At 38.6% G+C, this 13,287-nt stretch overlaps 1 protein-coding gene and 1 non-coding gene across 12 annotated transcripts in view; both read left to right on the forward strand.

Moving 5' to 3' along the window:
- Positions 1–13,287, forward strand: part of LOC134659129 (phosphatidylinositol 4-phosphate 5-kinase type-1 alpha) — a 91,281-nt gene that overhangs the window by 30,987 nt on the left and 47,007 nt on the right. For 6 of the 11 annotated variants that reach the window (XM_063514742.1, XM_063514744.1, XM_063514748.1 and 3 more), the window contains exons 4-7: positions 3,673–3,841; positions 4,017–4,059; positions 6,664–6,828; positions 7,614–7,766. In XM_063514742.1, the coding sequence (XP_063370812.1) occupies positions 3,673–3,841; positions 4,017–4,059; positions 6,664–6,828; positions 7,614–7,766 (530 nt within the window). Of the gene's footprint in view, positions 1–3,672; positions 3,885–4,016; positions 4,060–6,663; positions 6,829–7,613; positions 7,767–13,287 lie in introns of all 11 variants that reach the window. The other 5 variants (XM_063514741.1, XM_063514743.1, XM_063514745.1 and 2 more) reach the window with 1 other exon arrangement.
- Positions 5,294–5,365, forward strand: Trnad-guc (transfer RNA aspartic acid (anticodon GUC)). The gene has a single exon. It is a non-coding gene; the product is annotated as a tRNA-Asp (tRNA).

Here is a 13,287-nt window from a genome sequence, read left to right on the forward strand (position 1 = left end):
TTCTGTCCCGTACTTCAGTATGTCTGACTGACTGTACTTCAGACACACAAACAGGTTTAAAAATAACTGTTTGCATTAAATTCAGCGACGTCGCCTCAGCCTTGGCCGCCGCTTTCGTCCGCACAGGAAGTGGCGCTATCTGTACCTATAGGTACCGAGGGACATGTACCTATAGGTACCGAGGGACATGTGTGCATGCATTATACACAGAAACTTGTATTTGTGTAAATTGTAATGGTGTGTCCATACCGAGTCTTCTTCCTCGCGTTATCCCGGCAATTTTGCCACGACTCATGGGAGCCTGGGGTCCGCTATGACAACTAATCCCATGACTTGGCGTAGGCACAAATTTTTACGAAAGCGACTGCCATCTGACCTTCCAACCCAGAGGGTAAACTAGACCTTATTGGGATTAGTCCGGTTTCCTTCACCGAAAAGCGACTGGTAAATATCAAATGATATTTCGTACATAAGTTCCGAAAAGCTCCATATCCGTGGTCATCAACTCATCATACAGATAAATACGGTACCTATTTGAACTCATGATGACAAGTTTTAAAGGCAGGGCTTAAAGTTAGGTACCTAATCCATAACACATATCAGTAGTTTTATTTATATCAGCTTAATTTGTTTATCGTTTGTCTTACTGTATTTCTATGCAGAATCTATTCCTGCTGGTGCCTATTCGTTGTCCGTTGGATAATCTTAGATTTAGCCCACACGTAAACATACGAGAGTTTCAAGTTCACGCGGCATACACCGCATATACAATCAGCTATTTGTGGTTACAACATATATCTCCGCTTGTTTGTATTCATTAGACTTTACAGGCTGTAAACGTAAAAATGTGATGTTTGTTTACAGTGCTTGTCTGACAGATTCGGAAAATTTTCAGTATCAAATCGGAGATCTGATTAGTTCACCAAAATGTTCTCATTGCACTTTCTTAAAACTAGTGGCTCTGTGAGCTGTAGACCACGCGAGCATAGCTTATTGGGACCGTGCACGATGACATCGCCACACAGCGGTTTGATAAATCAACAGTACAAAGATTTTAATTTATTAAAAAAAATACGAAGTTTAAGTGAAAAAAAAAATACAAAAAGTTATGTCTTACTGGGGATCGAACCCAGACTTTCTGTGTGCAAACAAAAAAAGCGATTGTTTACAAAATAGGGTTTATGCGTCGTTGGACTAAAAGTAAATATGGCGATGTATAAAAATGTCTAGATATAAAATAAAAATTGGTCCGAGTATTAGAAAGCCAATACTTCAAAATGTTTAAGTCTTATCAAGTCGGAATATAAAAATGACTACTTTCAAAGTATACAAATGTCTAAGTCTTATCAAGTCGGAATATAAAAATGACTACTTTCAAAGTATACAAATGTCTAAGTCTTATCAAGTCGGAATATTAAAATGACTACTTTCTTTACATAGGTCCAGGATTATAATAATACATATACGGAACAAATTCATCCCCTCGTAACATCTAGTTCTTAAATTAAAACGAATAATATTCAATAAATATGAACAAGCTAATAGATAAGCGATCAACAAACAAGCTGAATTCTAAATAGACAAACTTTTATCTATAAATTATAAAAAAAAACTGAGAACATTTTATTTATTAATATTTATATATGCCATATTTACTTTTAGTGTCGCAACATATTTATATTTGGTCTAATATACAGATGCACATTTTTATACTTCGTCGAAATTATATACGCACGAACTTATGCAAGTAGACATTTTTATACATCGCCATATTTACTTTTAGTCTAGTGCCGCAACATATTTGTATTTGGTCTAATATACAGATGCACATTTTTATACTTCGTCGAAATTATATACGCACGAACTTATGCAAGTAGACATTTTTATACATCGCCATATTTACTTTTAGTCTAGTGCCGCAACATATTTGTATTTGGTCTAATATACAGATGCACATTTTTATACTTCGTCGAAATTATATACGCACGAACTTATGCAAGTAGACATTTTTATACATCGCCATATTTACTTTTAGTCCAACGACGCATAAACCCAAAATAGGCCATGATAATTCTTAGCTAAGCTGACGAAATTCGGCTACTCATTCTCGAGTACAAACTAAATATCTAAATACGGCCTAAACCAGCAATACAATTTTTCTGCATTTTTTGCCATTTACTATGTAAATATGTCTCAAAAAGAAAATACTCTTATGATATCGATACGACTATTTGTTTAAGCGTGAGGTATCACAACTCCTCCATTTTTGAAAATTTCCAAAAACGGGATCGACAAAAAAAAATATTTACTCATAGAATCTGGTCACAAAATTTCACAAGAATCGGTTGAGAATTGTGACCTGTAGAGGAGAACATCCGGACATACAAAAGCAAAATGCCCGAGTCAAAACGTAGACCTGCGCTACGCTTCGGTCAACAAGCCGAGGCCGACGATCGGCGTTGATCATTTCGAAGCGTGTAGTCTTCTTCTTCAAACTCGCTCTTTCCCGGCCTAGCGCCAAGGTCCGCTTTCCTGCTCAATCGTCTCCGCTTTCCCCGGTCTACGGCATCCTCAGATGTGAGATTGTTCTCTTCCATATCCGCTATCACGACGTCCAGCCAGCGCTTCTTAGGCCTACCGTGGCCGCGTGACCTATTATACACCGTGTTTTTATTGAATTCCGTTAACTTTCGGGGTATGGTTAAGTACGTTTAAGAGAACTAAATGGCATATTTTCAAAAAAAAAAAAAAATTTTTTTTGCTTTTTTATTACAAACAAAAAATTAAGTTTAAAAAGTAATTAAATCTAGCATATAGCGTTGTTGTAACACGGGCATTACATTTAACTCAACCAAACAATTGAAATCTGTGACAATATCAATGTCATTTCGAACATCGATCGACCGAGATTGTACTTAAGTTTAGTAGCAAATGTATGAACTCATTCTAAACACTAATCAATATGTAAACCGGCCCTAAGGCAAGTGTACACGCTTCTAGAGGCCCTATAGGAAAAAAATAAATTATTGATTATCTCCGAAATGGAGTTAATTAGAATATCGGTGTCTTTGAGAAAGTTAATTGATTTAAGCTCAGAAATGCACCCTTGAAATTAACGGAAATCAAAAAACACACGGTGTATAGGGCCTTGAAAGTATTTAGAAGCTAAGTAGTGCCCTGAAGAAATTATAAATTGCAAAAATTATTCTTTAGGTCGAGTTTTGCGAAGTGCTCCTTGACATACCGTTAAAATCATTCAAATTTCTCCTGAACACGGTGAACAAGGTTTGTAATAACTCTGGAAGTCTGGACACAAAACAAATAGCCTTTTAACTGATCTACAATTTGTCCAGTTGAGTGAATCGCGGGGGCGTTGCAAGTTGACATTTTCCAAGTGACCTTTTCGGGTTTTTTCGCTACACGAACCTCTCGCTGGGATTTCTGTCTTCAACTGAGTGGAAATGGTCATGTTCCTGTTAATGCAATTTAACATATGATTAGCATTAGCAAGAAATCTCCGCCGCATAATACTATCTAGACCAAAAAAATTTAAACAAAGCATAATTGACGTTTCGTACTTCAAGACTACAGTGGGTACAGTCAATCATTGACTGCAAAATACAAGCCATGGAATTTCATGGACCAATAACTAACCATACATTTTGTTTACAGGAATACAACACGCAATCGGCGGTCTCGCATCGAAACCAGAACGCGACTTGCTCATGCAAGACTTCATGACAGTGGAGACCACCAACTTTCCCCACGAGGGTTCCAATCACACGCCGGCGCACCACTACTCAGAGTTCAAGTTCAAGACCTACGCGCCCATAGCGTTTAGGTACTTCAGGGACCTGTTTGGCATACAGCCTGATGATTTTCTGGTGAGTAGATAGCCTTATCCCACTTCTGAATTCACACTAACCATCATGGCATACTAAGTTTGGAAACAATCACACGCCGGCGCACCACTACTCAGAGTTCAAGTTCAAGATCTACCTGCCCATAGAGCTTAGGTACTTCAGGGACCTGTTTGGAATACAACCTGATGATTTTCTGGTGAGTATCCCACTTCTGATGTAAGATTTGCACTGAAATCAGCGTGATCTGCTTATATAACCCTCCAGGGGCCCGTTTCTCAAAAGCTTGTAACTTGTAAATAATACAAGCGGATATCACTTTTTGACAGCTTTTGTTAGAAAGGGACTTCCACTTGTATTACAAGTTACAATCTTTTGAGAAACGGGCCCCAGGACAGCGAAAACTACTAAGTCCACACAATGCGCCTAATCATATGCATGTTAATTAAATGTGATACTTCTAATGAGTTTCTGGCGAGGACACTGTCTTATCCCTCTCTGAAAACCTTCGCATTCAAAGATCCCACGAAAGTCAAGCGCATTTTGCATAGCCAACATGGCGTACTATAAATGGAACATAGAATCCACACTTAAGCCATTACTAGATTACGTCAATGCAAAAAAGCTTCACCATACCCAGTTAAGTGCTATTTATATACTGAAGCACCCAAATATTTGGCCATGATGACCTAAATGACGTCAGAATTTTCCCAGCGCATTCAATTATCCAATAATCGACAGTTATGTGACGTCACTCGAGCGTTATCTGACTGAGCGTCATTTGTTTTAATCGATTCAACCGGTTTGAAAGATGACTTGATACTGATGGTTTAATGATCTTATTATTTAATTACACTAATTACTTAGTGGGCCATTGTTTTTGGGGTTTGTATTAACGTTATTGTCTGCTGAAGCTGAATAGTTGACTAAGTTAGATTGTGTTGAATTGAATTGATGACAGAATAATGAGAAGTAATTGAGATTATGAGATAATAGATCATCGACACCTTATTGATGCTTTAGAACAGCGGTCAGCGACCTTTTAGCAACCAAGGGCCACATAGTAGTTAACGAAGTTGACGCGGGCCGCACTTTGTTAATATTTATGACTTTATCAGACATTGTCGTTTGTCAATATTACATACAAAATAGCCAGGGAGGCTCACGGGCCGCAAGTGACAGGTTCGCGGGCCGCTGGTTGCCGACCGCTGCTTTAGAATGACAGCAAATGTGGGAACAGCTTTAGCGTATTTAAACATTCAAAACTATGCATTTAAACTTCGAATTAAAAAAAATACGCCTTACGTTATGACGAACTCAAATAAAAGATTAATTTTAATATTCCTTGGGTCATTAAAGAGATAATTCAAGACAAGATACACAACACAATAAATTCTTTAGTATTGATAGCAATTTTCGCCACACCGTTTAAGTCTTCGGTAGTATAGTGGTAAGTATCCCCGCCTGTCACGCGGGAGACCGGGGTTCGATTCCCCGCCGGAGAGAAACTTTTTGCTTTTTTTATAGATTGATATCACCATCACTTTTCACTTTGCAGTCGCGAAATATTAGGAAAATTACTAACGCTGTACTCTGTTGCTTCTCATAAACATGCAAACTTTAAATTAATACGTAGGTAATTTTATCCCTAACAAAAAGTGTTTTTTAACTCCGGGCACCTTTCATATAATATTCAGCTTGTACCTACTTCAGCTACGTGCGATGTAGCCGCCATTTCCTAGTGTGCCTTCGTGAATAAAATATAAACGGTGTGCTCGTTTATGGTAAAGATTTGCAAGCACAATCTCTAAAGGCTTCGTCACACGGGCGCGTTTTCCAGGCGCGGCGTGAGCGTTTTATATGTAAAAGCGGCGCGCCCCGCTCACGTCCCGCCCGGAAAACGCGCCTGTGTGACGAAGCCTTAACTTACATCACAGAATAAATAATAGTACTGTACTAGGTACAGAAGATTCACTCTCTAACAAAACGCGGCTATTACGACAGATATGACCGCTAGGTGGCACAAGCGCGAGCAGGCGTCCGTGCCGTAGCGGTGCGCGGCAACTACTATGGCTAGACACCAAAATTGGTGTGGGCCGCATGTACTTGTAGGTACTTGTAGCGACGCGACGAAATCGCGGAGTGAGCCACGCCTAAGCTAAGCAGCTGTAAGCACATGTAATAATATTTTTAAATTTTATAAAAAAATCTAAGGCATTTGCTTCTTATTGTATAGTACAGTCAGCGGCAGAAGTCGCTAAGCGGGCCAGGTGTTCAAAATGATCTTGATGCGACTTTGTTGTTAAGAGAATAAGAGCGTGTCAAGGTAATTTTGAACACCTCGCCTGCTTAGCAACTTGTGCTGCTGACTGTCATCATCTTCCTCGCGTTGTCCCGGCATTTTTGCCACGGCTCATGGGAGCCTGGGATCCAACCCAGAGGGTAACCTAGGCCCTTATTGGAATTAGCCCGGTTTCCTCACGATGTTTTCCTTCACCGAAAAGCGACTGGTAAAATAAATCATCATCAATATCAAATGATATTTCATACATAAGTTCCGAAGCCTCATTGGTACGAGCCGGAGTTTGAAACTTTGAACCCGCGACCTCCGGATTGCAAGTCGGACGCTCTGGGGCCCGTTTCTCAAAAGCTTGTAACTTGTAAACAAAAGCTGTTAAAAAGTGACATCCGCTTGTATTACAAGTTACAAGCTTTTGAGAAACGGGCCCTTGACCGCTAGGCCACCAGCGCTTACTTCTGCTGCTGACTGTACTATATTATAACATGTTTCCACTTTTTCCAGATGTCAATGTGCAGCGCCGCCCTACGCGAGCTCAGCAACCCAGGCGCGTCCGGCTCCATCTTCTATCTGACGAACGACGACGAATTCATCATCAAGACAGTGCAGCACAAAGAGGGCGAGTTCTTACAGAAGCTGCTGCCGGGATACTACTTGAACCTCGATCAGGTACGTCAAACTATCCAGCCATCTATCTGACCAAACCATCCATCTGACCAAACCATCCATCTATCTGACCAAACCATCCATTTATCTGACCAAACAATCCATCCATCTGACCAAACCATCCATCTATCTGACCAAACCATCCATCTATCTGACCAAACCATCCATCTATCTGACGAACGACGAAATCATCATCAAGACCACTGTCTCACTGCACTCAGCACAAAGAGGGCGAGTTCTTACAGAAGCTGCTGCCGGGATACTACCTGAACCTCGATCAGGTACGTCGAACTATCCATTCATCTATCTGACCATATCAACCATCCACGAGTATCTGACGAACGACGAAATAATCATCAAAACGATGCTTGAACCTCGACCAGGTTGGTCAAACTATCCATCTATCTATCCAACAAACGACGAATAATCATGTCTGTTGCGTACAAGGCGAGTTCTTGCAGAAGCTGCTGCCGGGATACTACTTGAACCTCGATCAGGTATGTCGAACTATCTATCCATCTATCTGACCAAACTCGTCATCGATGATGAATTCGTCGTCCGTCAGATAGATGGATGTGTCTATCTGACGAACGACGAATTCATCATCAAGACCACTGTCTCACTGCACTCAGCACAAGGAGGGCGAGTTCTTGCAGTTTTGGTAAGAAAACTGATGTATGGAGTGAACACTATACTTACTTATTAATCTCGGGAGTGTAAAGCTTAGATCTGTTTTAGGAACGCAATAATTAATATGAATTAATATAACCACCTATTTCTGTTCACAGAACCCCCGCACGTTACTACCAAAGTTTTTCGGTCTCTACTGCTACCAGTGCAACAGCAAAAACGTGCGGCTGGTCGCCATGAACAACATACTGCCTTCCTCTGTCAAACTGCACCAGAAATACGATCTTAAAGGTTCTACCTACAAGAGGAAAGTAAGTCCGCTTTGGCAACCTAAGTGTAAGGCCTGAGTGGACGCTCTTGTTGTGCGTGCAGCGGGGCGGGGCGTGCGGCGTGCATGTTAAGGCCGTGCATCGAAAAATAACAGGATCTTAGAAAGGTGGCAGCGGCTAGCCCCGGAAACAAACAGTAGTGATTTTCGGATATATGTTTCTTGACTATATGATAAGACATTTCGTAGTAGTCGAAACACGAATGCTTAAAATTTTCTCGATAGAAAATAAATCCAAACTTACGTGTTCATTTTTCGGTTTTAGCTTCGTGCAACTAGAAAACACATCCATATCCAGCACAACCCACCTTACAGCAAAGGTTTTCATCTCGTCTTAACTTTCAAAGAACTAAATATTAACTTATTATCCTTTACCGATGGATTTATTATCGATTTTTGATTTTATGAATTCAACAGCAAACGCCCATTTTACGCAGTTCCGTTTCTCTTTCTGTCATGCGTCAAAGTCATAAATGCATCCTTTATGCCAGTAATGTTAGATGGCCGTCGTGCCTCAAAGAGGTAAGACCTATGTCACTTCGCGCAGCGCTCCGAATTACGTAAAATGTTAATATCCAATAAACGTTGAGTCGTAACTCCATTGAGTAGTAACGGAATCGGAGGTAAACCTTTGATGGTGCCTTCTTACAGGCCTATACGTTACGCATGTGTGCGTGTTTGCTTAGCTACGTCATGCTACGTCGAAATCTATACCTACTCTTTGTCAGTTACAACGGGTTAGGAAATTTCGACAGATATTGAAATGTATCGGTAGCTGTTTGGTATTTAGCCATCAGAATCTAAGCGTAACTTTTTGCTTTATTTTTGTTTGAAAATAAAATATCTATAAGAATACTTTTTTTCTATTGTAATGATAAAAATAAAACTAGTATGTTTCATACTCAAATAATTTAAAATAATTGAATAAATATTAAAAACTAATTGATATTACTCGTTTTAATTATTATATTATTAAGTTTGTTTGTATAAAATATTTTATTTCAATAATACGAAAAGTTATTATATTTAAGTACCACTAAAAAAGGTCTCTACTTACAAAAACTCACTTGCACGGGCCGGGGTTCGAACCCGTGACCTCCGGTTTGAAAGTCGCACGCCACTACAATTTCACATAAGTAATTTACAATGACATGATACCGTGGAAAAAGTGAATATTACAATGTACTGTGTTACTATCATTTTATAGTTTATTTTGGCTTGACAAGGAGGAATGAGAAAAACGTGCAGAGCGAGAGGATTAAATCTCTCTGTCCCTTTCTTAAAGTAGCCAATCCTAATTATGACATCTGTTTTGATATTAATTCTTTGAACATAATTTGTCGATGTTCTTTTTTATATCATCGAGAAAGATTTTTATTAAAAAAATGTGTTGAATTTATATGTTTTATTTATGTTTTTTTGGCATAAATTTCATTACTTTTGACAAATTTTGATTGTGATGACAAACGATTTGATGTGATGTGTGAAACGAACCATGTGATCAACGATTTATCTAATAAAACTTCATTTAGTCGAAAAAAATAGTTGTCTACTACCGGGTGGAAAAAAATTATGGGCCCTGGAGGGAAAGTGCCTTAAAACCTTAAGTTTGCTCATTTTACTTAAGGGGACGGTATATGATGTTTTCGATTTAGAGCTCACTTTGTGCAATCAATTTGTTCAAGAAATGTTTAATAACTGCATTAAATTATACGTAAATTTATTCACGAAGAAGCCGTGTACCGGCTCTTCACGGCATAATATTTTTTATTTGCTGTAATTCTCTACAAATCGACACTAAAAGTATCCAAAAATCAAAATATGGAGTTCCGTTTGAGCAACACGCATTACAGTTTTGCCTTTAACAGTAATTGAGTTGTTGTGTGATTTTGAAAGCTAGATAACTAAACTAGCAAATTATTACCTACTTATATTTTTACTCACAAATACAACACAGAAATTCAATCCCAAATGTAAACTTTCGTACAATTTCCATACATTGACGACATCACTCAAAATTCTTCTTCGAGTCAGATGGCCGCTGGCCTTGGATCGAAGCAGACGCGTACGTCGTTGTAGCTCGTTTTTGACATTATTTAGACATTTCATCATATACGCATACGAAAATGTATACCAGTAGATAAATTGTATTTCAAAAAATAGGGTAAATAAATTTATTTAAAATTTGATTTGTTGTTATTTACAGGTCGTAACGATCGAAAACAGCAGTAAACTATCCTAAAACAATACGATTACAATTGAATTTAAGTAACTTGTTCCTTCAAAACCCGCTTAAAATGAAAAAAGTTTAAAGACTCGTTTTACTGATTGGGATTGATTTTCATTATGCTGGTATCAATTTTGCGTAATTAAAAAAAAGTATATGACTTCTGTACGTCAATGACATTTGATGTAATCTTGTATTTACGTTAGAGAATATTATATATTCATTTAAATATTACTTACCTATTAATACGAAGCGTAATTCGTTTAATACCTGAAAGTCTTAGTGTCTACACCTACTTTGTTGCCGTTCGTTCCGTCTATATGTGTGCGATTACGTGCTGTTCTCAATAATCAAGAAACAAGCCATAATCTTCAAGAATAAAATAACAGCAAGACCAGCATTTAGTACTAACTAGTTTTTGCGGATTTGGAGACAAGAGATGAAGCTTACAGGCTAATACCGCTGCGGTCTGGTTATTGTTATGTGTATATATCGAGTATTATATAAATTTACTATAAAATAACAATGTTTTATTTCAATGACATTATGTGCGTAGGTATGTATGTTTCGGTGATTATAAGAATTTTGTCCACACAATAATTGTGCAAAGCAGAGACTGCATCATGCTTTCTTTACGGTATAAGCGGTATGGTACCGTTATTATTTATCAATACCGGTTCGTTTTGAAGGTAAAACTATACCGGTTGAAATACAAAGTACGGTACCGGTATAAAATTACAGCAGGGACAACCATTTTTATAGGTGTACAGTCAGCTGCAGAGAAAAGGTACGACCAGATAGATAATTGTATGCAGGGGTGGTACCTTTTCTCTGCAGCTAGCTGTACCTAAACCATCATTGACCGAGCGTTGGCGAAGGTCTCCGTTTCAACTTGGGCAAAAATGCTTTCGTATGTCCGAATTCTTCTCCTTTGCATATCACATTTCTCAACTGATTCTCGTGAAAATTTGGTAGTCCGATATAATTATTCGGTTTCTTTTTTTTTTGAACAATTTAAAATAGGCAGAAATAGTCATAAAGGACTTAAGCGCCAGTAGGGTCTGTGACACTTAAGACCACTGCGATTATTAGGTACTTACTGGCCCCTATTTCACCACGACCACGGTGACAGGTGCGACAGTTGTCGACATCACTGTTGCTGACGTCACAGGCCTCCATAGGCTACGGTAACCGCTTACCATCGGACGGGCGATGTGCTTGTTTGCCACCAACATTTTAATAAATAAATAAACTCCATTAAATTTGCCACTAAAAAATTCTTATTTTGCGAAGCTAATGACAATTGTCACAAGAAACACGGCAACTGTATCGAAATTGCGACACAGAACTCATTTCCTGTCAAGACTTACCGAAAATTCTTTGAAAAATCTTGTGACAATTGTCACAAGATTTTTTCGCGAGAGAAATGTCTGTTTTATCCGATATAATAAAGTTTTTTTTAATAATAGGTACAATGACGGTGGCAAACACGAATACGGCCCGCCCGATGGTAAGCGGTAACTGTATTATTAAATTGTACAACGGGACTTAATCGCGTATCTAAGTTTTAAGATTTACCTCCGACGTTTCGAGGACGGCGTTGTCCCCGTGGTCTCGGAGAAGACTGGCTTAAGTTGACATCAGCATCTTCTAACCGCGCGAGTTTTTCGAACTACCCGCACTTGGTCTTGTTTATCCGCTTGAACGTTTTGCGGTTCCGTTGTACAATTTAATAATGTGTAAAAATCGTGAAAGTTTAAATCAGTGTTAGCGGTAACTGTAGTCCATGGATGCCTATGGCGTCAATAACAGTGATGTTTTTGTCGTACCTGTCACCGTGGTGAAATAGGGGCCAGATTACGCCGCGCCGCGTGGAACGTGAGGTGCATTGGGGTAAATGCATACCATTCACTCAAGGAAAATAATCTCCCTTATAAGATCACTCGTGTGTCTGCCATTTTGTTAAAGCCAATTTTCACCGTAACTACTGGACTAGTTCAATTGAAATTTAGTACACATATGTCAAGTAAGGAAGTAGTAAGTCGGTGATCCGAAGATGAGTTACGTAAATAAATGAACTTTTAACTTTGCGGCGATTTTTGGTATCATGTGACATATCAGATATAATACATAATTATAAGTAGGTGAGCAAAAATGTACCATAACCTAACTCAGAATTGTATTACATAAATACATATACAAAAAATAGTTCAACGCCAAAAGATTAATGGAAGACCTATGTCCTATAATAGGTGAGTTGGTCTTAAACAAAAAATATGCAATAAAAATGTGTAACTGTGGAACCCATAGTGAATCCTACTCGTACATGATCGGTTTTTATATTATGTTCCTATAAGATATTTTCTACTTTATACTTTATAAGTGTACCTACATAATATTTACTTATAAGCAGTTGTCACGTAAAATATTTGTAGATTTTTTTGGAAGTATGTGTCACATCATCATCATCTTCCTCGCGTTGTCCCGGCATTTTGACACGGCTCATGGGAGCCTGGGGTCCGCTTGGCAATTAATCCCATAAATTGGCGTGGGCACTAATTTTTATGAAAGCGACTGCCATCTGACCTTCCAACCCATAGGGGGTAAACTAGGCTCTTATTGGGATTAGTCCGGTTTTCTCACGATGTTTTCCTTGTGATGTGAAAAGCGACTGGTAAATATCAAATGATATTTCGTACATAAGTTCCGAAAAACTCATTGGTACGAGCCGGAATTGCAATTCGCACGCTCTTACCGCTAGGCCTCCAGCGATTTTTTTGAAGTATGTATAGCACAAAAAAAAAATTTAGAAATGTAACATTTAAGGTAGGTAATTAAAATACGGTATAAATAGATATGAGCGCCGCGCCGGCGCGCCGCCGCCGCCGACAAAATTTTCGCGCCGCCGCCGCCGACGCTGCGCTATCGGCGTGGCATCGGCGTGACCTTGGTAGTTACTACTACTTTCGGAATCAGTTAATATATTTTTAATCGAGTTGAGATCATTAACGGCGCCACTTCAAACAGTTTATAGGCATTCACAAGGTATTTTAGGCCCATATAATTCAAAAATATCGAAGGCAAATGCAAACTTATCTGTCTAGTAACCGCGCTACTAGTCTTGGGGAAACGAAATGATTTAATATCAATTTTAACATCAATATGCTTGTAATAAACATACTGATTTCCTTCCATTTTATTGTGGAACGTTCCACATTACAATTTATAGATTGTATATAATATACACTACACATATGTCAATCACAATTAAAAAATT

This window comes from Cydia amplana, chromosome 24 (assembly GCF_948474715.1).
Source record: "Cydia amplana chromosome 24, ilCydAmpl1.1, whole genome shotgun sequence".
NCBI classification, from domain to species: domain Eukaryota; kingdom Metazoa; phylum Arthropoda; class Insecta; order Lepidoptera; family Tortricidae; genus Cydia; species Cydia amplana.